Below are 27,430 nucleotides of genomic sequence, written 5' to 3'. Positions count from 1 at the left end.
TTCGATCCCGAAAGGAAATTGGTGGAGAACCAGATTCAGCTTCTTTTTTTCTTTAGTGGAATAAATATCTTTGCACCTGTGTATGCAGATAAGATTCGTCGTGGTCTGCTAGTTTTCTGGTCAAATCAACTTGATCGTAATCCATTGTGATCTTCGAAACAGAGCCAGACTGGATAATGGTAACATCTCGAGAGAGAAACTCAAGCTTGTTAGACTGAAATTTGTGAAATACATCACAGAATTGAGCTGACTTACGAGTACCTCGGGTTCTTCAATATTAATTACTGTTTTTTTAATTAAGCACGGTTCCTCATGTATCATAAACATAATCATGTGAGGCCTGTTAATCTCTAGGTTGTTGTGTCACTAACAATAACTACAAATCAATTCCAGTAATGATAAAAGGAGATTGAATTATGGTCTCTCTACTGTCAAACTTTTTGGATTTGCTTCTGAGAAATCTTCATGGAGTTATGTTTAGTCCGGATAACTCTTCATTCCGAAACAAGTAACTTGAGAAGTTTTGTTTCCTAAGTCCTGCCAGAAAGTTTGGCACTAATGTCAAATTAATTTAATCAATTGTTTTATTTTGAAAAACTGGTGAATGCCTGGGAAGCTAGACTAAACATGTTTTTTGTTTCTGGGTATATAAGAACTAAACATTATTATTCACAAAACTAAAGATCCCTACACATGAATCTACTTGAGATGAGGGACCATCACTTCTAGGGTATCAAATATCTCCATCCCTCTTTTTGGGCTACATCTAGACTATGATCCTTCTTTTAATTTTATCCGTGGTATGTCATTCTTGACTTCTGGTATCCTTTTTACTTTCCGACCTTTCTTCGGAAAATAACACTTCTCTTTCTTTTACTATTATTCAATGTACAATGTGAGTATCGGTCACAAGCTTTCTTATATTGGAATGAACAATCAATTTTTGTTCTTTCCCAGTGGAAAGGGAAAAACCAAAAAAGAAAAATTACCATCTTAAGTGGTGACCAAAAATGCTAAGATCATGACAAATTAATGATACAAGGAACTGGAAGAGAATATTAATCAGATTCGTCCTGTTGGGTCTTAGGAATCTATACAGGATGTTTAATCTGATCATCACTTCAATAGTCGGTATACAAAAGTAACCTCTAATCATAATTTAGGTGTATGAATGTTGTGGCTAATTGTGTGAGCCCTTTCTTTAATTAACCATTATTCTTGTGAGTCTTAATTACATTCCAAATCAACCAGAAGGTTAACTTTTTTTTCTTAAGAATTAGATTCTCAAATCATATACCATCTTTAAATTATATTAATATTATCTTATATTCCCAATTTATACGATACATTTAATTTCCAATCAACAATCGCAAGACTCTTGAAATTCAGTGCAATAGAATTTCTAAAAAGAATTAATGGAGAAAAAAACCCTGATCATTGACGATAAAGTTGTATGGCCACTCATCATGATTGCTATACCTTTGACAAAAGAAGAGAGTAGCATGCTTCTTCCATTCAAATTTCCAATTTGGACACCATTTGCCACTTGGGGAATAACTTGTCTTGTCCGATCAATCGTGCGAATCTTTGTCAGAAATTCTCTTTGTTTTTGCCCCCTTTTTAAAATCATTTAAATTTATGCAAATCAGTCGTCGCACCATATGCGTTTCCCATGGCTACGACGAATGCCAGGCATTCTCAAATGAATTTTCCACTCCCAATCCCCAAATACATGAATTTAGTTTTCAATCAAAATCCAAGGAACGTTGAAATTGCAAAAGCAATTTGGAATCGTCCACGTGACGAGTAAAGAATAAAGTTTCTTCTTCTGTTGGCAGATCTCCTTGTCAGTCACAGACGCATGTGTCATAGTAAAGAGCATTTTATGCTTGGCAATTGATATGTCCGTGGAAAAGTCCCTATTCCCAAGGCTTAATTTGATAGATATATATACTTTATGACCTTAAGTACCAGCTTAGGATGCATGTTCTATTATACTTTTCCTTTTTCATTTGCCAAGTGAGAAAGAAATGATTTATCAGATTAGCTGAGTGCAATTATATAAACAGAGACGATGAATTTCTCATCCCAACACTTTACAACATTCATTATTTTCGATGCATTTGATATTACACAAAATCCAAAGTCAGATTAAATGTATTAGGCACACATCTGGATGGCCACCCACAAATGAGCTTTTATTTTCTCCAGGTTTATTGTTTAAAGATTTCATAGCTCTGAATTGGGTGGCGAAAACTCAAATTTACTCCTTATTGCTTTGCTTACATACTTCCTGCACGTATGCTTACAGCTCTGGATGTCATCGCAGGTATCTATTACCGCGTAGACTCGCTTGTTATTGGCACCCTTCAGTTCCACAAGTATGTGGCCTCTTACAAGAACAAATGCTTTTTGTAAACATCAAACTCATGAGAAGACGAAAGAAGTGGCGTCTATCCATGAGATATCACAAAAAAGGAAACGAAATCAGTTCCTCAAATATAAGAAGCAATTAATTAATTAAGCCATAATGAAAATAATCCTAAATCAGAAACTTTTGGCAATTTGAATTCTCCCATTATTTAGGCTTCCTGAGAATTGTTTTGTATGTTTATGCATTGAAAAAAAGGTAAACCAGATGAAAACTCCAGATGGATATTGGAGGGGGAAATTTGAAGAATTAATTTGTTAGTGTTTTTTGAGAGAAACCGACCTGTGATAATCTGTAATCGAAGAGCCTCCTTAAGATTCTTGTATTAACAAGGCATCCTTGATTAACGTTATCAAAGGTCTCATGGATTAAATCAAATAGGTCCCCATATGTTGGGCCCGGAAGTTTTTTCAGAACCTCCGCCAAGAGGTAGGTCAGAGCACCATTCATCTTCCCATTAAAGGCCTGCATTCATGAATAGCCACGTAAATCATCCCATTATTATTATTATTAGGAATATGCACTAATTAGCAATCAAATTACTTGGACGTTTTGAAGTCTTATAAATATACTGCGGCAGTTAATAGACAAAGATAAAAGCAAATAATTAAGTAGATTATTACTTACAGAGGTATCTACGGCGGCTTCGTTATCAAGACAAGCACTGATAGAGATAGCTAATCCGCCATCTGTACGTTTGTTTGCACCCGATGGAGGACCATTATTTTTCCATTTGTTCCTGTTTGATCTCAATCAAATAAAGTGAAGGGTATCAAAATGTGGTTGAGTTGAGAACCGAATATTTATCTCATCTTCTTATAGTAGGAAAAAATAATATTCTTTTCAAGATAAAATTTAGGTAGGAGTGTTTTCCTTGAGTACCTAAAATTCTTCAATAAATCAAGTCACGTGTTATATACTGACTTAAGATTAATCTTAATTAAAATAATTATAGCCTTATTTTTTTACTAATTTTTAGCTCTTTAATTTGAGTTATTAATTTTCACAAACTATTATTTTATTGGATAACTGAACAAAATTTTTACTTAAAGAATTTTATTAAAGAATTTTATTTAAATTAGTAAGAGCCATTTTTCTTACTAAATTGTTACAGTAATAAAATTATCTATTATTTTACCAACACAAGTTAGTACAGTTGGTAAAGAGAGTAGCCCTTTCCTTATCAGTCGGGATTAGATACTTCCTGGAAACATTTCGGGAAAAAAAATCCTAAATGCACCAAGCTGCTATGAGAGAATATGCCTTTAAGATTGACCAAGAAGGAGTTAGGCCCGATAAAGCTTGAGATACCACTACCGTATTACAAAACAAAAATTCTTTTACTTTGAGAAGGTAAGAAAATGTTAGATATTTGACTCAAATTCTTATTGAGAATCAGTTTGGGTTCCGGTAAAGTTCTATTAGTTGCAAATTATTTGGTGACTATGTTTACTTAAAGGGTAAATATACTTCATGAATAAGCGTTATTAATTGATAGGAATTCTTGGCGACCAAATAATAAGGCTTGATAAATGTAGAGTAAGTCGTAGCCTTTAAAACTTATTAGAGAGAAAGATGTAATCTCTATGTGAGAGATATGTTTTCTGTAAGGGTTTTGATAAAGCTTTAGGGATGTGAGAAAAAGTGTGAGAAAACATTGTATTACATGAGTTTAAACACTAGTGAGTATAGAAACAAGGTTTGTTTCGAGACTCAAGTTTAGTATTTGTTTTTCGGTGTTTGCACTCTTTGTAATCTCTATATTCATAATGGATCTTTTTTATCTCGTACGTCGATTTAGATAACAGGTGCCAAACCATGTTAAATATGATCTCTCGTGTGATTTATTTATATATATGTTGATCTTGAAGTTGAATAAATTTCTTCTTAAAAATCTCAATAAGTGGTATCAGAACTATGGTTTGAGAATTATCATGATGTGATCATGATGCACTAGCAGAGATGCAAAGATGATGATTCGACAGGTTTGTTGCGGCAGATTGTGATCATGAGATCGGAGACATGTAAAAGGAGATTCGCTACAACTTTTAAGTATCATGGAATTGAGATTTTGGTGTTGAGGTGTTACAACTGTTAGTAAGGAGTCCTGAGTTTTTGGTGCTGGTAGGCGGTACAGCTCTTGCTGAAGGCATGTGATGTATTAATGTGTATTCTGTTTCAATGTCCACACCCGTTCTTATGGTAGTGGATTAAGTATTTGATGGATAAGTTTTGGTTTGTTTGAAGAGAATTCTTCGTTACTTGGTGGTGAGGTTGATGTCTAAAAAATTTATGTGCAGAGAAGTGCTGAATTATGTTTGGCAGGGTAAGGCAGGTTCAATCTAAACAGGGGATGGCCACGATTGGAAAGCAGTGAATCCCACAGCAAGAGGTAGTGAACCCCTGTAAATATAGAAGGGTTGGAGCTTGTACCGACGGGTTAGGGAAGCTGGTATTCGCCACGGGTTGTCTGTAGGTTGTCATGGTCTAGAGTATGTGTGATACACTGATGACCACGGGCTGCAGGTGATGTGACAGACACAGGGAATTGGCTTGAAAAGTTTAGAGTGCTATGTGTTATAGATTTTGCAGCTGAGATACATGGACTCTGGTTGTGTTTTTGGCAGTCTAATCGAGGGAGTTCTTTTCAGCAACAAGTCTCTTTCCTTTCTTGTAGGCTAGAGACTCACACCACCATTTTGTACCTTGTTGGAATTAATATACACCACCAAGCTTTTTTTTTTTTAAAAAAAAAGGGTCTCTGTTGCAGACTCAAATGAAAGCCAAATCCTGTTGAGAGAAGTTTGATGAGGATCCTCTATGAAGCCAACAAGGGTAAGTTGTCTTGGTGTCTACAAATGGGTATTGATCTTGTCGTGTGAATTAGGTGAAGTCAGGATTGATTCCTTTATGTGTAGTCCAGATTTCGTCAAATGATACAATTTGTGTCAAGGTTGAGATTTATTAGATATTTGACTCAAATTTTAATTGAAAATCAATTTGGATTTACGTGGAATTCTATTAATTGAGAATTACTTGGTAATTGAATTTATTTAAAGGATTAATATATTTAATGGATAGAAATTCTTAGTGTCAAAGCAGTATTGCTCTATAAATATGTTCTAAGTCCTAGCTTTTTGAACTTATGAGAGAGAAAGATGTAATCTCTATGTAAGAGATTAGTTTTTTTGTGTGAATTTCATAGAGTTATAAAGATGTATGAAAAAATGTAACATTACAACAAATTTAACTTAAAACAGCACACTTTTAAAATGTGCTACTAAAAATATTTTTAATAACACTTTTTTTTATGTTTTTTAGAATATTTTTATAAATTTAACTTCACTATATAAAATTTTAAATGCATTATGAATAAAATGTAATGATAAGAATTACATACAATAATAAAGGTTACACTTTTTTATATTGTTACTAAATGTGAAAAAAGTGAAGTTAAAATTTTAAATAGTTGCACTTTTGAAAATTTTAATATACAAAAAAATATATCATCTAAACAAGTATGATTAAAACTTAATTTTTTTGTAGTGTGGGAAAACATAAGATTACATAGGATAGAGAATATTTCATGGGGTTAAACACTAGTGAGTATAAAACTTAAATTTGTTTCGAGATTCAGATTTACCAGTTGTTTTTTAGTATTTTGTATTTTTTGTAATCTTTTAATATTATGTATCTTTTTGTAATCTTTACATTCATAGTGAATTTTTTATCTCTCATTCGTGAACGTAAACAATGGATGTCTAACCATGTTAAATATTTTTATTATATGATTTATCTGTGCATTGATTTGGACGCTGATTACGTTTCTAATTGAAAATTGTAGCAGAAAAAAATAGAGAAGCTTACTCTAGACTGAAGTAAACATTTGGAAGATCTAAAATCGTTCCACTATGACAAGCATCAACAATGGCGTGAAGCGTGACACCAGGCTTGAGCGGCCGAACGATGAGGGAATTGAGATCACTATCGAGGATCATGCCCGCTTTCGGAAAATCAACTGGACAGATGGTTTCGTCGAACCCATCTTCCTCATCGTTGTTGAAATCAGGTTGTCGTAAGCCATGTCCAGAGTAGAAGAACACCAGTGAATCTCCTGACCGGCAGTCAGTCACCAGCCATCTCAAGGAATCCTCGATGTTTTGCCTTGTTGGGATGTAGCGTTGGTCTGTCTCCTCTTCTGCAGTTAGAATCATGGCAACGAAATGGGAAAAGTTAATATTAATGCCAATATTAATTCATATATGAAGACTTACACTAGTAATTAAATAAGTAGCTAGCAATAATAGCATACCGGTAAGAACACGAATGCACTCTCTGCGGTAACCAAATCTAGTAATCAACAATTCTCTCATGTTTTTCACGTCGTTAATAGTTCCTTTAAGCTTGTACTTCAATTTATTGTAAGTGATTCCACAAAGCACTGCACGCTTGCTGGATCTTGTCGGGTTAGGACCAGAGGGCTCATGATTTAAGGAAGCAGCTACGGCTCCTTGATGAATCTTACTTTTCAAATGACTGGCAAGACGTCTCATTCGGCTGCGAAATCCTTGGAGCTGGCTTGTCTGCAGCTCCTCGTTCGGAATTGGAAAAAAGTTGCTGCACGACGGACAATCAATTCCTAGACTTTTGTTTCTTCCCTTCACTAATGATCTTTTGTTGCACCGATGGCACGTTGTATTTCGTCCAGCTTCCATTGTTGCCGATGCCCTGTAAGGTTTTGGCACCGAAAAAGAGAGGGTTAGTTTGAATATCTTGATTACGGTTAAGAACCAAAGGTAACCAATATATTTCTACACGGTTAGCCCTAGGATTATTCATAGATGTGGGTGACTGTTCTTTGGCTTTTATAAGCATCAAATTAACAATGAGATTAATTAATAAATATATAAATCAAGTAATTGAAGAGCACAATCTGTAAAGTGCAAAGTGTTTCTCCTTTAAAAAAAAATGATCTGAAAATACAAAGAGTTGATTATTGAAAGTGTCATGATGTGCTCATCAAAAAGTGTTCTAAGATTTATGCTATCCTATATGCAACATGCTATTGGAATCTAGCTCGCTTTTATATATAATATGTTATGGTTTTAAATTTCTTTTAAGTATTTTATTTTATTTTTATTTAAATCTGTCCCAATCCCACAACAACAGTTCTAGTAAATTTTTTTTCTCAACCAACAAAATATTTGTATTAATCACAGAAAAACTATACAGTGAATTTAGCCTTTTGGCACTGGGTTGAGGATTTAACTCAAGTGATAAAAGATAGACGGGTAAGAATAACTAAGTTCAAGCTGTGATACTCTTTTTTTATATAAAAATAATAATAAAAATATCACATGTATTTAAAAAAGAAATAAAAATAATCAACTATAATCATTAATTGCTTCTTCAAAAAATTATAATCATTTATTAAAAATAAATAAATTTTATTTTTTTATATGTAAAAGTAAGATGAAAATCTTAATTTGTATTTTTTAAAAAATAATTTTGACTTATGTGCAATCAAACATAACATTTACTTTTTGTTTAGAAATTTAAGAAAAAATAAAACAGCAAAATATCAACTAAACTGAACTCTTTTTGTTTACTTTTGCTTTTCTAGACGTTTGACGAGTTTTTGCAGCTAAATTAAACCAAACATTCTTTTAAGCGACTATAGTGGAGAGAAGCTTTAACAAGTACAAGTACATATGCTTCACAGACACATATATATATGCAAAGAAAACATGAAGATTTCTCTAGAGAAATATATTCCCTTTTGTAGTGGAAATCCATTTAAAATGTGTGATTTGTCACCTGTCCATTGAAATGCTTTGACATTTTCTTCTTTTCCTTTGGCCTAATATACTTCTTTTAGGATTGTAATACCACCTCCTGTACTAGACAGAACCAAATGCCAATATGCCATGCATCTAGCTAGCTAGTGCATATATACAGATCAATTCATATAACTTTTGCGTTCATTTTGCACCATTCCTTTATGAAACTTATAAATTTAAATGTAATTCCCATTAATATTTTGTAAACAAAATCCCCCCAAAATTCCCATTAGCCTCGACCCTGTCGTCTTCAATTTGCTGTTGAGTTTTTGTCTGATCCGTAGTGCACCTCATCCAAAGGGAATCGCTTGTCGATCTTGACCTCGACCCTATCATCTTCTATTTGCTGTTGAGTTTTTGTCTGATCCATAGTGCACCTCATCCAAAGGGAATCGCTTGTCAATCTTGACCTATAGTGTAGGTTAACACAAGTAATTAAACTGGAGAACACATTCATCCATATATAATATACATTGGTAATAATTAGGATACATATTCTTTAACCATAGACAATATAAATAATATTAAATTAAAATTTTCTCTCACGTCAACTTCTGCTCTCTCTTTTGTATATACTAAGCAAGTAAGCATAATTTTGGTATAGTTGCTAATCTTTTACAGCTTTTTCTTTTAAAGGTTAACGTTGATTGTTATTATACGTTGATTGTTCAAGGAACAAATTAAAGGAGGATTTCAAGCCTTTATGCCTAACACCCAACAGGGCATATCGACCTAATTAAAACCATCAAAATTGGACCATACCAGACCAATATGTACAGGTTCCATACAGCACATTCTAAAGGTACGACTAGCCAGCCCCCACTTGCTTAATTTTACGCAACATTGCTAGAAATCTGCACAACCACACTAATTGCAGCCTAACAGTCTCAATTACAACACAAAATGATCACATATATATACCCACAAGAAAAAGCTGCATGTATTTCGCCACCCGTTGAAGACCACACACGGGACACTGGCAATATTCACAATTGAAGCAGTCACACAATTGGCTCAAACCCAAAAACATGATCAGAAAAGAATACACAGCAACTGTTCCACTAATGCAACTTCCAGCAGCAGTTACACCAGAGAACGAAGAACTCGGCATATAGGAAGTGACAAGGGAATACATTCAGCAAATCCCGTGATCTAAGCACACCTGCCTTTGTTTTTTTTATTTGGCCCAAGACTATTTCTTATGGCATAACATCTGGTTTGGGCGAAAAAGGATCTGTACAATTACAAAAGCTATTCCCCGCTCAGAAAGGTATTGGCCGCTTTCGTCAAACTCAACCAATTCTGCATCAAACAAAAAATCGCAGCGACCTACCCCTAAGCAAAAAACTGGGCAGGTAAACAATAACAGACCCAGTTCCTCTCAGCAAATACAACCAACGCAAAAACATAACCACATCATGGAGTCAACCTCACTCTTTCGACAGTCCTCTCTGCTTGGTCCACCAACTACCCCTGCACTCCTCATGCTTGTCAAGACTAATACGCAGACAAAAAACTAACATTACGCACATAGCCCACACAGTCCAGTCGGTTCTGGTCCGCGCACATGGGGATTGTAGGCTTTCTTCAAAAAATCTTCAAGCTCTATGGTATCAGAAATGCCTACCCACCAAACCTTGAAGAGCAACACACCCATCGTCCCCATACACTTCAAAACCAACCCCGCCACTTACACATCAATTACGTGAGAAACCGAGCCCCCGTGAACAAAAAATACGCCAGAACCAAAAGACTAACAGCCTGAACTCAAAAAGGAGGCCTAGTGCAGGTTTCATAACTGGGAACCTGCCTGGCAGCATCAATCAAACCAGTCTCTTGATTCGGGTTTAAGTCCCACCATCCTTCAGATCAACCCCATTCACTTTTTGAACCCTTAGTCCCTCGTGGTAAGCATAGATCACACAGAAAATGACAGAGCTGTCGCACCTGAAATGAAATAACCAAGGCCAGCCACACACCATCAGATCTTTTGGATCATCACTCCTTTTTTTTTATGAAAAGTGTTTTTATTTCTTCCCCATATGAGGATGCCATTTCAAGTCTCTCGCCTGATTGACCAGAGACTTCCATGGCATCCATCACCCACTATGGAAACATCGAAAATACAAAAGCTAAGTGAGCACCAACATCAGATCTTTCAGATCATCACTCTAATTCCATCAACTCACACCTACAAACCAACCCGTCCCCCTCTTTAATCAAATCCTCACATCCCTGCCTTCCTCAAGGCAGCCAACCCAACTCCATCAAAGGGCATCATGAGATTATCCCAACTACTTCCACCTAGCCCTCCCCCACTCCTTCCCCCTCCTGGGAGTAGTTTTTTGAATGGTTGAGTAACATGTCCAGAGTCATAAGTCTGCATGATTAATAGAGAAATGGGATTTGGAGTAGAGAAATCCTACTCCAAATTACCAGAATAGAATTTATGGAAGATTTTACGGGGTTTTCTTTTTTCTTTTTCAAGGACAATTATGATGAGAAAATCGTGATTGTTGTCATATTGGAGAGATACAGAGTAAGAGCAGGTTGGTTGACAAAATGAACTTCTTTTATCACAAATCCTACACTTCACACGGACATTTTTACAGGTATCATAGACAATTTTACTCAAATGTTACAAATTGTCAAGCGTTAGACACAAAACATAATTAGCCCTTTTGAATTTTTTCTTACATCTAAACTGTACAAGGCAAGATCTTGGCACCAGCCAAACAAAGACAAATGAAAACCATTTGGTATAGCAGCGGTCCTCTTCAGTATTTCTTTTCATTTTCCTCTCGTATTTCATCTCTTTTATTGATGATGAATAGGTATCTTCTAAACTGTTTATTTCCTGGTAACTATTCTTTGAACAATAAAAACACTCGTCATCAGATATTTTATTTCAGTTTTCGTGCCAAGGGAACCGATAGGAGTGTACTTTGAGCAAAGGTTTCCTTCAACCATGAGTTGATGATCAGAGTACTTCTTGAAGATCAGCAATGAATAGAAAGCTTCTGCTCTCAAACCGCTCCAGGAAAAATCCGTTACACTTCCCGTTGCTTTAATAGGATCCACTACGTACAGTTATAGTTTAAATGGCCTCTGGTAAATGTCAAACTCTTCAGAAGCTGAAAGTAGAGGCTTCTGTATACATTCAGAAAAAAACCAGTGCCACAGTAATATATGTTAAGAAACTTTTACATGAATAAGAAAAAAGAGTACAACTTTTTGTAACTTTTTATGTGTATAATTTTGCTCTATAATATAGCAATACTTAAGGTTAGGATAAATTTTTTAATTAACTATGATATAGCAATACTTCAGGTAAAAGTAAAGTGTGGTAGGAGGATAAGGATATTATTTAGATTCAAATAATCATAATGTTCTCTCTTGTATAGGAATGAAATAACTATAATTATGCATACATAAATATATATATATATATATGTAGTATAATAAATTAATAATCCTATATATAATAATTTCATTAATTTTTTTAGCAATATTTGAATACACGCATATGAATGTTTTTCTTTTATCTGGGGATTTAAGAAATATCAATTTTTATAACATACAAATCGATATTTGCACTTATCATTGAGTTAAATTCTCAAATGTAAACCTTTGTATTTATTGTCTAGAGTGCTTGAGGTAAATTATTTAAAGGGAGAGATTACCTGTGTGAGATTGGGGCCAAATATTCTACTCAATATTCTTGAATCACCCAGGCATCCTTGTTTGTTAGCTTCCTTAATTCGCTCATGCATCTCGTTAAGTAATTCACCGTATGTTATCCTTGATTTTTCTCTGACAACTCGTACTAAAATGAATGTCATTGCACCATTCATTGACTTGGAACTAAAAGCCTGCACAAATAGTTGATGAACTATTACCAGGAATTGTTTGCTTTAAAAAAAAAACAAATTATTTTTAGAAATTGTAGTCTAAAATCAAATAGAAAGAAAGAATCATAATAAAAGGAATTAGGAATCTCTCACAGATGTGTCAGCGGCAACCTGGTCATCTTCGCAAGCGCTGATACAATATGCTTTTCCACCACTTGTCTGTTTTCTCACACCTGATGGAGGACTGTTATCTTCCCACTTTTCCCTGCCATTAACCCCCCGGAGCAAAGAATCTCCAATCTGATTATGTACAATTACTAGCATGGCAGCAATCAGTTTTAGGACATTTATAAGTATGTGGAAACTCACTTTTCTTTATTATAGACGTGCTCTAGATCAAGAATAGTTCCACTATGGCAAGCATCAACAATGGCATGAAGCGTGACACCCTCTGTCAACGGCTTAACAATGATGGCATAGATGTCATTATCGAGGATCATGCCTTCTCTCAGAAAATCCACCGGGCAGATGGTTTCGTCGAACCCATCACGCTCATCATTATCGAAATCGGGTTGGCGTAAGCCATGTCCCGAGTAGTAGAACACCAGCGAATCTCCTGACCGGCAGTCATCCACCAGCCATTTCAAGCAATGCTCGATGTTTGCCTTTGTTGGTATAAGTCGGGGGTCTGTCTGTTCCTCTGCAGTTTGGTGAATAGATATAGAGCACTGTTAATTATTCAAATTAAGTAATGACTTATCGATTGCTTTTAAAAAGTTAACGGGATCAATTCGGCTTTCGTTGATAGTATGAGAAATTGCTTATAACATTTCAATAAGTGACAGGACAAGCTCTTTGTTCACTAGAATGACAATCTTTTCACCCTTTGAATAAGTTGAATACTTAAGTTTCATTCCCTGGATGTATTTCGAATGAAAATAAGCAACTCCGAGTTGGTCCATGCCCTCAAACCAACATCATAGTTCAACAAGATTTTAATATTATTGCTAGTTTATATATATATATATATATATATATATATATGTGTGTGTGTGTGTGTGTTTTTGTGTGTATTACATGCTAGAAACCAAACTAACAAAATAGCTATTCAAATTTCTATCACTATTTTATTCTATGGGTCAAACAAAATCATATTTCATTCTCACCCTATTTCATTTCTATAAATTATATCAAACGTACATCAATATATACTAACAGTTAAATATATATACATGGCATGAGACAATGACACTCATGCAGCTTCATTCTTTTTTACCATTATAAAGTAAATATGATTCGAATTCTAATATATTTTTAATCATTTCACTTTGAAGTTACAAAAAATTTGAGAAAGTACTGGTGTGAATTGGGTTAAAGACCTCAAAGAGTATTAATCCATTACAAGCCCCAAAAATTTAATTAATGCCTTGTAACATACATAGATGCATACAAATGTGTGTGTATATATATATTGATCTTATTATAATAAATGTTCAAAACATTAAACATTTTTTGTCAAACTTGAGCAAAAAAATAAATTACTGACGTCCTAATAGGTGGAGTTTGAAATTTACATAATAAAGAAATACGAATTTAGTTTTTAAAACATGAGAATATAAGTACCTATTAGTGAATCAAATGTTTGCATAGTACTAAATTATTTGATATCCATATATTTCGTAAAAGATATAATTTAAGATATATTTGTCATATTTTCTAAGATATTCTATATTCCCTATCCCAAATTTACTCTAATATGAGTCTTCGCAGCTAATGGTGTGGACATATAGAATTACATCAACCGTTGGATAATTACATATACTTCAATCTTAGATACAATAAGGAATTATAAAGGTTTTTTTCATCTTCTATAAAATGAATGCTTTTTCATTGGGTGAGCTCAAATACCAATCCATTTTCTAAATGTTAGAAGGGAAAAGTCATTCAGCTGTACAACAAAATTTGTTAAAAGGAAGCTTTATCTTTGACCATTAATGCAACTTAAAGTACACAAGCTAGCTAAAGCCTGATGTTGAAATAGGACTTGCATTGAAAACTACATCAGTTCATGCTATTAACCTTAAGATCATAAGTGACCATTTTGCATTCAAACAGCTAGCCTTCAGTCAAATTATGGTAGGTATGCATCTAGGGAATGACTTATGTGATGATTAGTATGTATTCTTATGCTTAGCTACTGTTCAAGGCTTACTTGTTAAGTTTTGCTATGCATATAATCTAGGTCAATGCATATCAGACATATGTAGCCTACTGTTATAACAAAGCATATCAGACATATGTAGCCTACTGTTATAACAAAAACTATCTTCACTTGCTCTGTTTCATACTTATCCTACATCTACTAAAACACAACACCAGTAAGGCTGATGATAAATACCTGTGAGCACTAGAATGTTTTCCTCCCGGTATTCATAGTATTGAGTCAACAAATCTTTCATATTTGACACATCGTTTATGGTCCCCTTGAGCTTATACTTCCACTTCTTATAACTCACACCGCAAAGAAGTGCACGTTTATTTGCCCGTGGGCCAGTGTAGTCCAAAGCACAAAGCTTAGAGGAAATGGTTGAGGACGATGACCCTAAAGCAGCAGCAGGTTTTGGGGTGCTGCCCCGCAGTATTTTCTTCAGCGTTTCCCTTATACAGTTACCTACCAACAGGGCACTTACCCTGCCATGTTCTCCGGTAGATGATCGTTTCTGTAACGTTCGATTTGGATTGACCTTACGGCAATGTGGGCAAACAACTGTCTCAGCATTGGTTGTCGCTGCAAACTTTTGCCTGCAACGCTGACATACGATTTTAATTTCCATCTCGCCTCTGCAGCATTTACGAGCCTGGAGGCTGAGCAAAAGTGCGCTGCCTGAGCAAAAGTTCGCTGCCTGATTGGGAGGAAACTTATTATTTGAAGTCTAAATGGAACATAACAAAACAGAGAGAAAAGGTCCAGACAAGGCCAAGGGCCACTACTACGTCATTCCTTGCTTCTAACTTTATCTTATTATTATGCGCGGATATATATAAAAATATTATATTTACAACTTTAGAATTCAAAATTTAGATATGTAATCTAATCATAATCTCTTATGATTCTTCATTCTATTGGTTGAGTTCAAACTATTTTATGTGCTGATGCCCAAGCCATTAAGATGGTTTGACCCCGACCCTTTGCTATTTTTGTTTGTCTTAGTTTAATACATTAATTCTCACTGTTCAGATGTGTGAGTCCAATTTATCTTTATTATAAGGCATAGGATCATGCGACACTAAAAGAGAAAATTATGTCCGCTGGGAGTAAATTTATTAGAAGCTTGATGGTAAATGAAATTACCAAATTAAATTCCTTAGGTATCAAATATAGTTGAGATAACAGCCGGAGATTTCATGTTCAAATATTGATCACTTTCCCTGCTTAATTATTTAGTCTGTTAGTTTTCTACAATATTTTTTCCTTTAGAATTATGGGTTGGCCTCCAAACTAATTAAAAAGCTAGTCATTCTACTTTATATACCCATGATATAATTAATAAGATTGGCTTAAATGATATCAAGACTTTTAGCTAATCATTCTACTCATCATACACTCATGACATTTTCTAAGGGATTGACTTAAGTTTGATATTTAGAGACTTTCTCTCTTTCTTTTTCCTTTTTTGTTTTTGAAAGACAAGGATAACTTTAGGTGATTTATTCCAATCCTCCTGAATTAAGCCCAAGTTGCTCAACTTTTAACGTTCGATTAACAAATGATGTCCAAACATTTGGACGAATTAAGACAGACCAAGGTGGATTGAATGAATAACATTCGTAAAACAGTAAAAAGAAAATTCGTTAATTCAATCAAGAGATTATACAAATTAATTAGAGCAGGCTCCTGAAGCATATATACAACCTTAAGGAATTCAAAATCTAAACCAAGGTGAAGCCATAGCTTTTGTGATCATCCAATAGAAACTTTAGTGATTGATTTATTTATTTAACCTTTCGGCCACTGATTCATTTCTTTATTCTACTGAAGAATAAAGAGCAAGAATCAGATGCGTTTTCCTTTCAAACTCTGCGGCTACGACAGAGATGAGATTAACGCTTCTGCTTTACTCCTGCTTTGTCTGATTCTTGCTTCGTCTTAGAGATGAAGCATACAGTGACAGGGTACCTTACTGAAAAATACACACATGGGGGTGGTTGCAAAATATCCCATATTTCAATTTATATATAATTTTATTTTTACAGAGATGAGATTAAGGCTTCTGCTTTACTCCTGCTTTCTCTGATTCTACTTATTACATATGTTTATCTAATTTTAATTTATAATTTAGTGATCACGTACCCATTGGTTAAATTAATCCTAAACCCTTACCTATAAGATAATATTTTAATGATTTATATAATTGTATTTTTTTTCCATTTGTTCTCTCTCTTTATTTTGTCTTACTAATATCTATAACACGAAGCAGACCCCTAGGTCGTATGGAGGGTCATGCTATGATTTTTTCTTTATAATGACACATCAGCATTCATAAGTTTGAACTTCCCTGAGCTAAGTACAATGCATTTTAAGTCTTGTTAATGGACATCCATCCATTCATGAGATTCCCCATTAGGAATTTGAAATAGTCACTGTTTCAAATTCTTTTCGCATTGCTTTTCTTGTAGTAAAGTGGTGCTTCTTTTTACCCAAAAATCAAAAAAGGGGTTTCGTTAATTTAAGGTTCTCTCAGTATGAGAACGCCTTTATCTCGTGCGATAGTATGCTTTTCCCACTAGAGGAGTTTCCATCATGAATTCGATGCGGTCAAATGCTTACAATTCATTTCATTTCATAGCTTTCTTCTTTTCATTTCTTTTTTTTTTTTGACCAATAACAATGTTTTTAGTGCTCTTGGTTTTCAAAAATCTTATCCAAACTCAAAATGAGCTTTTCTATATTCAAAGATATCCGAGGGTACCTTTGGTTTAATTCTGGTTCACAAATTGATGGGCAAGTCGAATATCACTGTGCCACTGATTCATGTAAGCAATTGACATCATCTTCCATTTGCCGACACCAAAGAGTAGTACTAATAATCATATTGTCATAATATAGGTATAATATTGGTATAACAGAAAACAAAATGAAAGGAAACAGGAAACTTTACAGATCAAATGGTTAGGATATTGATATATTATCTCTTTTGAAACAGCAACAGAAGTTCGGGCAGTTATATAGCGGTGGAACGTGAATATACTACATATATATGACAACCTAGTCTAGATTAGTTAGAAAGGTTAAATATGTTACAGATGAAAGTTGAAGCCAGGTTATTGTCCAGAACATGAGACCAAAATTCTTTCGTGTTTCGGGTTTCACTGAAATGCAAGTCGACAAACCAACTTCTTGAGTTATAGCAAGAGCATGTCAAACAAATACAATACAGATACAGTAGTAATATGCATGCAACTTCACAACAGATCAAGAGCATATCCACCATAGCTGAGTATGATTGGCAGTTGTTAGTACTAATAATTAGGCTGAGCCCTCAGTTTTAACGAGGATTCTAGTGGCCTACTCTTAAGATAGTCGATAATGCTCTGCCAAGTTGTATGTCGACAATGCTCTGCCAAGTTGTACAAGGAATATTTCAAGTGTCAACAAAATTATGCTATCCTTTAGTATTTAATTAATGAATGGCAAACAAAGCCCCTGACCTTGGTCATTTTTCTGATTAAGTTCCTAATCTTTTATCATATCCAAACCAACTCTTAATTTTTTATTTATATCCAAAAAATCCTCAATTATAACAGATGCATTTGACACATCAATTACCACCTTTGCTGCCACTTGATCACATCAAATTACCAGATCATATGTGATGTATGCAGCAAAATCTATGAATTGAAAAATAGTCATGGTACAAAGACTATACCATTAAAGCCTTAATGAATCTACGACTTGCTTAGGTGATTGTGGCGCATTGTCAGATGCTAAGATAGCTACTTAATTGTCCATTTGTTCTCTTTATAAAATAGTTGGTTTCCTGAGATTTCTGCAGGCATTTATATCTGCTGCCACCGCGCCAGAAACCAAATAGACCCTCGACTAGGCTGCTTCACTCCTAGTTGAGAAACGGGCCCTGAAATTTTTTCTTCAATCAAAAACAAACCCCAGACTGCTACTTTTCTTGAACCCCTAATGTCTACGAAGATTTCATGTAACCTATCATATATCAGCTATTTGAACAGATCACTGAATAAAAAGACTTTATCATATTCGTTATTCTGCCCCAAATTCTACTCCTGTACTTTATCTATCATTTTACTTCACAAGATACTGTAATTATTATGCCCTTATCTCTATTTTTGAGTTAACTTTTTACTCTAATTCACATAACCTAACCACTTGCACAAATCTTGCATAAGAGACAATAACAAATTAAGACATACCAATATCTAAGAAGATATATACATATATCAAAGCAGCCAGAAGCCATACAAAGTCAATAGCTAGGAAAAACATAACAAAGGGCTCAGCAATAGGCAATTAAAAAGTTAATAGAAGTTACCCACATCAAGTAATTCCTGTTCTAAAACTCAAATATGAAAGGCTTGACTGAGAGGTGATAATTCATAGCCGAACCACTGTTTTTTTCTTTCTTCTTTTTCTTTTTTATTTTTCCTTCTATACAAAACAAAGGGCATGGCTGAACCACTGTTTAATGCATTGAGTTGCCTAGAAATTTGCCCTTGCAGGTCGGACACATGTAACCAACCGAATCTGATTGTATTTCAGAATCAATAGCCTCCTGGTCGAACTCTGTTCCACACCACACACAAACAGTTGTAAGCTGATGCTTGCCAGCCATATTTAACAAGGCTTCTGATTCAAACTGAACTGAGGAACCATAAGCACCTCCTATATCTGGATTATTAGCCAAATCTACCGGAACCTCTGGCAACGAGGGAGATTCTTGTACACCACCAAAGCTTAAATTTATCTGCTCTATTTCATCCAACCTCAGCTCATCAAATCCTGTTACATTGTCATGCTTCCGATCAATGCTGCATAAACCATCTTCTCCCTGCAAATACACATGGAGTTCATTAAACTAATTTCTTTGGTGAAATAAGTTCAGCCAACCATTTTACCTAGAAGATCTAACATCTGTAAGAAAGCTATGACATTTAAAACTGCAATAGTGTGATACTATTATGGGCAAAAGATTTAGCATATAAATAAAAACATCAATGCATGGTTTAAATTTGTATCATAACAGCAAAACAATGTCATAACAATAAAACAATAACTATGTCACATTGCACAACCATATTTAGTGTCTACGGCAAAATATAAAATAAACTAAAAAGTTACAATCTTCTTTCCAATCTAGAGATAACTTTTTTTTTAGTTAAAAAAAATTATAAACAACATTTAGAAACTAATCATAAGAAAAGCAATAAGGAACCAACTAAAACTTTTGATGAACCAGATCAACCAATGTAATGAATTAATGAGGAAAGCTTATCAATGGCAACTATGCAACCAGACTGAGTCAAATTGGACAGCAAAAGAAAAATGTAAATGATAACTATCTAGAAATGGAGATGTATAAGGATTTAAGTGAGTATCACAACATTCTACAAAGTGTTTAAACCACATTGTAACTAATAAAGCAACCAAAAAACAGAACAGTGGCTTTATACCTTATCTGAGATTGCATTTGATGCCAATGTACCATTTAGAGGTTGCAATAGGGACATTGATGAGTCAGACCCTTCGGCCTGAAGTACACTTTCTTCAGATGTTTGATGTATAGTCTCTGGTGCAACATCTTCAGCTGGCCCACAACCGTTTCCAAAACCAATATCTAACTCAGCATTCTCATTGTTATCCACCTCTTCAGGTTTATGATGCTCTCTTGCACCAGCACCAACTAAATTGACATTATTCTTAACATCACAGAGACCCTGGCCGGTGGAGAGAAGAAGTAAGTTGCTTTCAGAACTTCTTTGCTGCTTACTGCAAGACTTGTTGAGTTCATCAGCATGAAAGGTTAAACTATCTTTCCGGACAAAAGTTTCAGATATACTACCATTTTGCTCATCCATAGATGCAGAAATTGTAGCATCCACAAGAGAATCCATATTCACAGCATTGCTAGCTTCATCAGTCTTCCCTGTCTTTTCATTAAGGATCATAGGCTCACTGTTTTGTTGACATAAATCTTTATTCACAGATCTATAAGTCATGTCATCCTCTGTTCCAGATTCACTTAAAGGAGAATCAGAATTCATTTCATGATCGGAAGTAGAAGCAGGAATTTCTGGATTAGAAGCTGCATTCAATTTATCAGGACTTAATCCATCATTGAGTTCGTATCTAGGCACAGTAGTAGTAGTTTCAAGAATAGAATTCTGCTCAATTTCAATTAAAGCATCCATCTTAGAGATCCTTGGGGCCGACTCTTGCCTAGTTGCAACCTCAGTTCTCCTTGGAAGAGTCAGTAAACCAGGTGAATCTTCAATTCCTCTCACATAATTCCTGACATGTATCCCAACATGACCGTTGTACTGACGATGTTCATGAAATACCTTATGACAGAATTGACATTCAAATTTTCCATCTCTAAGTATCACACCATCCCCAACAGAAGAACCAAGTCTATACCTCCTTGTAGTCCTCTGATGAAATGACAGAAGGTGCTGTAAATATGCATCCTTCTCATCAAATGTCATATTGCATTTATGGCATTCAAAAAGATCATGTATTTGAACTTCCGCCAGGTTATCAATACCCAGCAAGTTGACTTCCTTCTCATGTTCATCAGACCGCCTTCGATCATCCTCTTTCTGGACGATACCTCCCTGCTATTGCATGACCATATCGAACAATGTTAAGTATTCCAGTTTCTGTCATGGGTTCAACCAAAGTTAAGACAAACCTCACTTACATTTTCAGAAACCATTTGATGGACCTGCTGAGCAATGTCACCATCTTTATCCAACGTCAGATGTGCATCATGGAGTCCACCAAAGTAGGATTGCAAGTACGCAGAAAGTTCTTTACATGATACAAATTACCGTCCACCAGGACTGTAAAAAAAAGGGAAAGATAATGCCTAAGAGAGAAATTGAAGTTTATGCATGATATGAATCTCTAATTAGTCAGGAAAGTGCTGTTTCATAACTCATAAAGATGCCAAAAATCAGTATTTAAGTGTCTATGATTAATTAATATAAAAAAACCAATAAAGAAAACTACTAAAATTTTTGTTCACAATCGCAGTGAAACTAAAAGAACATACAAAGAAATGAACAAGTAATCACCTCAGGTATCTACGGAAATAAACCGAGGCGCGACCTTCCCTCCTCTTTAACCCCAACAAAAGCTTCCACCCCACTGGCAACGAGTCTCCTAAAATACTAGCATTAACAATCCTCCTCTTCCTTCTCCTACTACACCACTGCCCACCCAAATCTCTCATAAACCCAAACAAAGCCTCCTCATTTCCCGCCATTCCCTCGGTCCTCCTTTTCAATTCCTCCCCATAAGGATCCTCCAAACCTTTATGACAGTCCATTAAAATATTATGTATATATAGTCATACTTATAACTCATATTTTGTAATTAAATAAATGTAAGATTGTAGCTAAAAAATCGTAGGTGAAATGATCTCATTTTATACTGGATTTTTGCACATCCATTAAGTTACTAAGTGGGTACAATTTTTTAATTATTTTACATGCACATATAAAAATCTACCTTGTTAGTTGCCAAAAACTCTTTTTTTTTTTTGCTTTTTCATTTCTCGCGCACCTAATGAGTATGCAAAAATTCTAATTTTAATTATTTACCACAATGTGTTAGTGTCACTAAAGTAAAATTAGTTTTAAATAGTATTATAGATTTATAAAAACATGCCTAATATAGAATTTACAAGTAATAAATAATATAATAATATGTAAATTTATGCTGCCGCAAAATGTAGAGGTATGGACAGTTTCTAGAAGACACTCCTGTCTTCCGCAGGCTGGTATCGGAGCCGTTTTACATGTAACTAAGCAAACGTTTCTCTGCTTTCAAACCTTTCCCTCCACACCCACAGCTGCCCCAGGACAGGAGCCGCGCCGCACCGCACGCAGTGCATAATTCAATACCAACAGCGGAACCCAAACCCGAAAACTGAGAAGAAGGGCTATATTTGGCAGTTTCGGGTTAGTCCATCAGAAATAACCCATCTTCTTTACATCTTTTTGTTTCTGTAATCTACAATGCTCTCTACATGTCTAAAAGATTTAAGATTTTGGGTGTCTTGATTGCTTTTCTAGCAAGATTGTCCTGATCATTTTCCTTTCACTGTTTGTTTTCTCTTATCTCCGGTGTACTGTATGCCAACTGCACATGCGAAGGCGACATTCTTTGTGTGGTGTTGGCAAAACTGCAAAATATAAACTATTTGATAAGTCTTGATTCCTTGATACAGAGTTTTGTATGGCGAACACCACGGTGACTTGGTCAGGATTCCGACGTCAATTTATGTCAAGCTCTAATACAAACAAATTGCGGATACCTCAAGGACGGTGAGATTCTCTCCATAAAGGTTTAAGAATCGGCTTCGTGTATATTGATCATGTTTTAGTTTTTTGGATAGAAAGTAGTAGCATCATTTTAAAAGGAAAATATTTAAGGTTTTTTGGTACTACGTTCCTAAATGTACTAAAACATCTTTTAATAAATGTCTTTCCCTTAGCAGTAAAATTTTTAATTCCTTTTTTTAGTAGCTGCAACTTTTGTCTTCCAGATGATGTGTTCTTATCTGCAAAAAATCAATGCTGATTTTTCCCTTAGATCATCATTTTATTGTGTTCTGTTCTATTATGCACTGTGTTAACTGAGATAAGAGCATTATCATTTTCAAGTTCAAGCATTTTTTCTCAAAATTTGACCCATACTTTATTCCATTCACCGTCATCTAAAAGGCCATGTCACCACTTGGCAAGGCGTCTGATTGTCAAAGCTACTCAGGTGAGTGTTCATCCAATTTTCCTTTTTCAGTACAGTTATTGTTATGGTAACAACTGACGTTCTGTTGTCTTTCTTCCTGGTGGTTCTTTTTTCCCCTGATTTCTGGTATTTTGTTTCCAAACTGCATGCATATCTATTTCATTCAAAATATGTTCTTGCAGGATTATTATTCCATCCTTGGGGTGTCTAAAAGTGCCAGCAAATCAGACATAAAAAGCGGTGAATACAGTACCCTGATCATTGTTGTCTGTTATTTTTGTACCTTATGTGTCTATTTTTCACTTTGCATGGCACATATGATGGCCTTTTCTTTTTGTGACTGGCCTTGAGGTCTGTGTATCACCATCTTCCCCTAATTTTTCTTCCTGCTCCACTAGAGTCTTTGTGGAACAATCTCACATTCATTATTTAACTGAGCTCTAGTCTTGACCATACATCATCATACGGTAGAGTTGAATATTTATCTACCATTCCTGGCCTTGAAGACAGCTTGTCTTGAATAGTCACTATCCTTTCATAGTAACTCTATGGACAAATATTCTATGCATTCTGCAGTGGGAGGAGTTGTCTTTCCCTTCACCTTGCATACTTTACTGTCATCATACTCATTGAAAGCTTATAGATCAATGGATCCAGTTAAATCTCTCTTTTTCCTTTACTTTACCTCTCCTTGGGCTCTAATTTGATGGTTTCCAAGAGTCATTGATTGCGAGTTCAATCCCTATTATGTTCCTATTGCTAAGTGAGCCATACATACCAAGTATCTGGGAGAATCCCTTTTGTAATAGTTCCTTCACCCATTATAATAATGTAACTTAGAATTATAAATATATTTTCTTTTGATTTATTTTTACTGATTATACCCTTTCCATGTTCAGCCTATCGAAAGCTTGCCAGGAATTATCATCCTGATGTGAACAAGTAAGTTAAAGTACCCTTTAAGTTATGCAACTGTTCATATTGTCCTGGTTTCGGCTGGACTATTAAATCCATCAAGTATCAACATCACTTCACCCTCCCCTGCGGAAAAATCCATTTTATCATTTGTTTTTGTTAATGTATTGCTACAATGAGATCAAAATTAATAATCATATAATATTCATGCGAAGACATTATTTTTATGGCAAGAAGAATAATAGAGTGTGAATTCATCTTCACACGAATAAAGCTAACTAATATATCTCTTTCAATTTTGGGTTATCTATAGAATTGAATTGGGATCCTACCAATAATATTAGTTCTTTTGTGTTTGCCAATCAGCGCTTCTGGAGTCTGAAGATTGACTTGCCACCTTGACTCCACTGGTGCGCTGCCACCTTGAACCACAGTAATTCACCAGAATCACTGGTTTATCATGTGTGTCACTTGCTAACTTGAGTACTTGAATAGTATATTGATGTGCTTTACCGGTTGCTATCATCCCTTTGTGAAGTTTGCACAAAGGCACTGATTAGATAACAAGAACTGCCGGTTGAAAATTTAACTGGAGATTCCAGTCGACTAGGGATGAGACACCATCTTGCTAGAGTTGAAATCTATGGCTCTAAATACACCATGTCATCAAGCAATTCTAAGCTTAGGCTGTTCAAGGTAGTTACCTTGTTAAAGTACATTGGATTGTCAGACATATAATCATCTGTTTTCTTTTTCTCTATAACTCTATTTACTTCTTAAGACTTCTTTTTAACTTATATCCTCTTCAAATCCTGCCGGTAGTTAGAAAAAATAAGAATGGAAAATTCTAGAAGTCTCAAAAAAATTGCTAAAACTATTTTTTGGTTGATAGTAGCTTTAGTAATATTATTGTTCATTGTGTTTACCTCTGCTCACATCTCATGTGCAAATTAAAAAACTAAAACCCAAAACACAGATTCCCGTGACTCGTGCTTCTTGATTTTCGATCTGATCATAAAGTAATAGCCTTGACAGAATTCCATGCTTCCAGCCAGCAACCTTTTTTTTTTCTTTGTTTGATAGGCTTAAAGAAACTTTCATTAATAACTGCAGCCATTATGTCACTTAAAGTCTCATAGAAAAGCGACAAAAGACTTCTGATGACAGTAAGAGCTCAGCTAGACGGTAGAACACTATGGCGCTACTTACAAAAAAATGTGGCACCTCTAAACCCATATAACCCTGATAAGGCAAAGATCACTTTCCTTCAATGTCATCATAAGAATTTCAAACATGCAACAATCAAACAACTTTGTTTGACATCGTTCATAGTGACTCATGGGCCTAGACAACTAAAAAATACTATCGCTGCTTAAGATTTGGGACTCCATCTGCAAATTCTAGTGCTCCTCTAAATTACTTTTTGATTGTCGTTTTGGCTCTTCAAAAAAAAAAAAAAAACTTTGATCACATACATCATCGTTGGAAAAGGGGTTGACAGAAGGACCAAAAAGAAAAAAGGAGCTTGAGAATTTAATAAAGAGATATGGGGTTTTTTCTGCAAATTAAAAACTGAATCCTAGATCCAAGTTGGTTAGTGGCTTCATTTGCGGGTTTTCAGATTTTACGTACGGGTTTGTGCTTAAGCAAAGAGAAAAGAGAACCGCAATCAAAAATGCCAACGAGGTTAAAATTTTCATTTTTTATATTGAATGATGTGATATATCATGAGGTGGTTTCTTATCTATCCATGAACTGGTCTCTCTTGTTCAAAAATAAAAAAGAGACGAGCCGAATCTCTTTATCCATCGTCTGTTGTAAAGGGAGTTCTTGTGATAGGGAGAGAAAGCGTTACAAACAAGTAAAAGGATGCGTCGGAGGCGGCAGAGAGAAAGATTGAAGTAGTTCCTGAAGTACTGAGTGGCAGGTAGAATAAAGTAAGAAGAGAACTAAAGAGTAGAAAAGAATTAGAGAGAGAATTTAGAGAGAGAACCTCTCAAGCTGAGAATGTGTTAGTTATGAGAGAAAGAGCCCCTCTAAATGAATTGTGAGGCTCTATATATAGTGCTAAAAGTGACAGTTACTCAAGAATAAGCTTTAATGCGCCTAATAAATGATATTATTATGAAAAATATAAATGTGAGTAACCGTTACTGTAATTAAATGTAAAAAGATTTATTCTCAAGTGAAAGGTAATAGAAAAGAGATATACAAGAAAAAGGTATAAGAGAAGAAGCTGTACGAGAATAGGTACAAGAGAATAAGCTGTACATAAATAGGTATACGAGAACAAGGTAAGAAGGTGAAACACTTGTACTTCAGGAAAAGGTTAAAAGAAAGACCTCTTAACTACCTCCATATTTAAGCTAGCAAGCCAAACTCTCCGGGACATCCCAAAATGAAAGTAACTCATGAACTCTGCCACTTATTCAGAGTTACTTTCACTGTCACCCAAGTGAAGTGATTATTCTATTTGAAGTAGCTATTCTACTTGTATTAGTTGTTCTATATGGAGTAGTGCTTTATTTATTCTAATTGTTCTGTTTTAAGTAGTATTTCATTTGTTCTAGTTGTTTTGCGTAAAATAACGCTTCACTTGTTCTAGTTATTCTACGTGAAGTAGCACTTCACTTGTTCAAGTTGTTCTCTGTACAATATTATGTTGTAACATAATTCTTTAGAGTAACAGTATTAACCAAAATCAAGTATCTACATTTTGCCCCCTGCATAAGAATTCATTGTTAAAAATATTTCTTCTGTATTAATTTAAAGTATAAATTTTTTTTTTGTATTGTAACGTATTGTGCTGTATCACTTTGAGCAGTAATGCCTTGGGCAGTGCTGCTTTAGACAGTAACATCTTAGCTAGTAATGCTTTAGACAGTAATGCTTTGTGTAAGGTGTAATACCAAAATTTTTTTTTGTAGTGTCAATATTTTTTGTCATATTTGATTGATTATGCAATAATATTTAATACTTTCGTAATATTTGATTATCTTTTTTTTAATGTCAATATCTTTTATAATATTTAATTGATTATGTAATAATATTTAATATTTTTTTCATAAAAAACCTTGATTCTATGTGGCTTATAAATATTAAGTTACTATGAACAATTTTTTTCATTTATATTCAAATTTCAGAACAAAGTCGATTCTTTTGCGAATCTTTTTAAGTAAGTAAATTTTTCTTTCTCTTATAATTTCTTGTTTTATTTTTATTTTTTTAAATGAATTTCTCTTATTTGTTGCCCCTTGCATGAATTTTTTTTTTTTTATATCTCCAAGTTAAAATATGAAATAAGAAACTTTTCTTGCATGAGATGAATTTTTTTTATTGAAAGAATTATATATATATATATATATATATATATATATTCAAGTAAAAAAAA

At 34.6% G+C, this 27,430-nt stretch overlaps 4 protein-coding genes across 4 annotated transcripts; all 4 read right to left on the bottom strand.

Annotated features, from left to right (window-relative positions):
* LOC18608281 (metacaspase-1) lies at positions 2,058-7,322 on the bottom strand. The gene is made up of 5 exons (XM_007042880.2): positions 6,744-7,322; positions 6,299-6,629; positions 3,059-3,170; positions 2,714-2,896; positions 2,058-2,453 (listed from the first exon to the last, which is right to left on the bottom strand). Exons 1-5 carry the CDS (start codon positions 7,144-7,146, stop codon positions 2,394-2,396), a joined length of 1,089 nt encoding a protein of 362 aa, XP_007042942.2. The 5' UTR covers positions 7,147-7,322; the 3' UTR covers positions 2,058-2,393.
* On the bottom strand, positions 10,890-15,110 carry LOC18608279 (metacaspase-1). The gene is made up of 5 exons (XM_007042878.2): positions 14,521-15,110; positions 12,492-12,822; positions 12,276-12,387; positions 11,955-12,143; positions 10,890-11,421 (listed from the first exon to the last, which is right to left on the bottom strand). The coding sequence occupies exons 1-5, from the start codon at positions 14,954-14,956 to the stop codon at positions 11,362-11,364; spliced, it is 1,128 nt and encodes a 375-aa protein (XP_007042940.1). The 5' UTR covers positions 14,957-15,110; the 3' UTR covers positions 10,890-11,361.
* On the bottom strand, positions 18,556-20,246 carry LOC108660742. Its single transcript, XM_018115069.1, has 2 exons — positions 19,824-20,246; positions 18,556-19,201 (listed from the first exon to the last, which is right to left on the bottom strand). The coding sequence occupies exons 1-2, from the start codon at positions 20,226-20,228 to the stop codon at positions 18,836-18,838; spliced, it is 771 nt and encodes a 256-aa protein (XP_017970558.1). The 5' UTR covers positions 20,229-20,246; the 3' UTR covers positions 18,556-18,835.
* On the bottom strand, positions 20,267-21,637 carry LOC18608277. Its single transcript, XM_018114868.1, has 4 exons — positions 21,460-21,637; positions 21,071-21,180; positions 20,355-20,984; positions 20,267-20,296 (listed from the first exon to the last, which is right to left on the bottom strand). Exons 1-4 carry the CDS (start codon positions 21,635-21,637, stop codon positions 20,267-20,269), a joined length of 948 nt encoding a protein of 315 aa, XP_017970357.1.

Source organism: Theobroma cacao, chromosome 2, assembly GCF_000208745.1.
Source record: "Theobroma cacao cultivar B97-61/B2 chromosome 2, Criollo_cocoa_genome_V2, whole genome shotgun sequence".
In the NCBI taxonomy this organism is placed as follows: Eukaryota; Viridiplantae; Streptophyta; class Magnoliopsida; order Malvales; family Malvaceae; genus Theobroma; species Theobroma cacao.
The sequence above is the reverse complement of the archived record's forward strand: the minus strand, read 5'-3'. Positions and strand labels throughout refer to the sequence as shown.

Excerpts from the sequence above, each read along its gene's own strand:
- LOC18608279 (XM_007042878.2), bottom strand. The coding sequence starts at position 14,956 with ATGGAAATTAAAATCGTATGTCAGCGTTGCAGGCAAAAGTTTGCAGCG. Across the intron at positions 12,823-14,520 it reads AAACATTCTAGTGCTCACAG|AGGAACAGACAGACCCCCGA; the intron begins GTATTTATCATC and ends ACCAAACTGCAG. Across the intron at positions 12,144-12,275 it reads AGGTTGCCGCTGACACATCT|GCTTTTAGTTCCAAGTCAAT; the intron begins GTGAGAGATTCC and ends CTATTTGTGCAG.
- LOC18608277 (XM_018114868.1), bottom strand. The coding sequence starts at position 21,637 with ATGGCGGGAAATGAGGAGGCTTTGTTTGGGTTTATGAGAGATTTGGGT. Across the intron at positions 20,985-21,070 it reads ATCAAATGGTTTCTGAAAAT|GGAGGTATCGTCCAGAAAGA; the intron begins GTAAGTGAGGTT and ends ATGCAATAGCAG. Across the intron at positions 20,297-20,354 it reads ATGACATGACTTATAGATCT|GGAAGACTGATGAAGCTAGC; the intron begins GTGAATAAAGAT and ends ATGAAAAGACAG.
- LOC108660742 (XM_018115069.1), bottom strand. The coding sequence starts at position 20,228 with ATGGATGAGCAAAATGGTAGTATATCTGAAACTTTTGTCCGGAAAGAT. Across the intron at positions 19,202-19,823 it reads CAAATGCAATCTCAGATAAG|GGAGAAGATGGTTTATGCAG; the intron begins GTATAAAGCCAC and ends GTGTATTTGCAG.
- LOC18608281 (XM_007042880.2), bottom strand. The coding sequence starts at position 7,146 with ATGGAAGCTGGACGAAATACAACGTGCCATCGGTGCAACAAAAGATCA. Across the intron at positions 3,171-6,298 it reads AATGTTTACTTCAGTCTAGA|GAACAAATGGAAAAATAATG; the intron begins GTAAGCTTCTCT and ends GAGATCAAACAG. Across the intron at positions 2,454-2,713 it reads TCGATTACAGATTATCACAG|ACGCCACTTCTTTCGTCTTC; the intron begins GTCGGTTTCTCT and ends TCTCATGGATAG.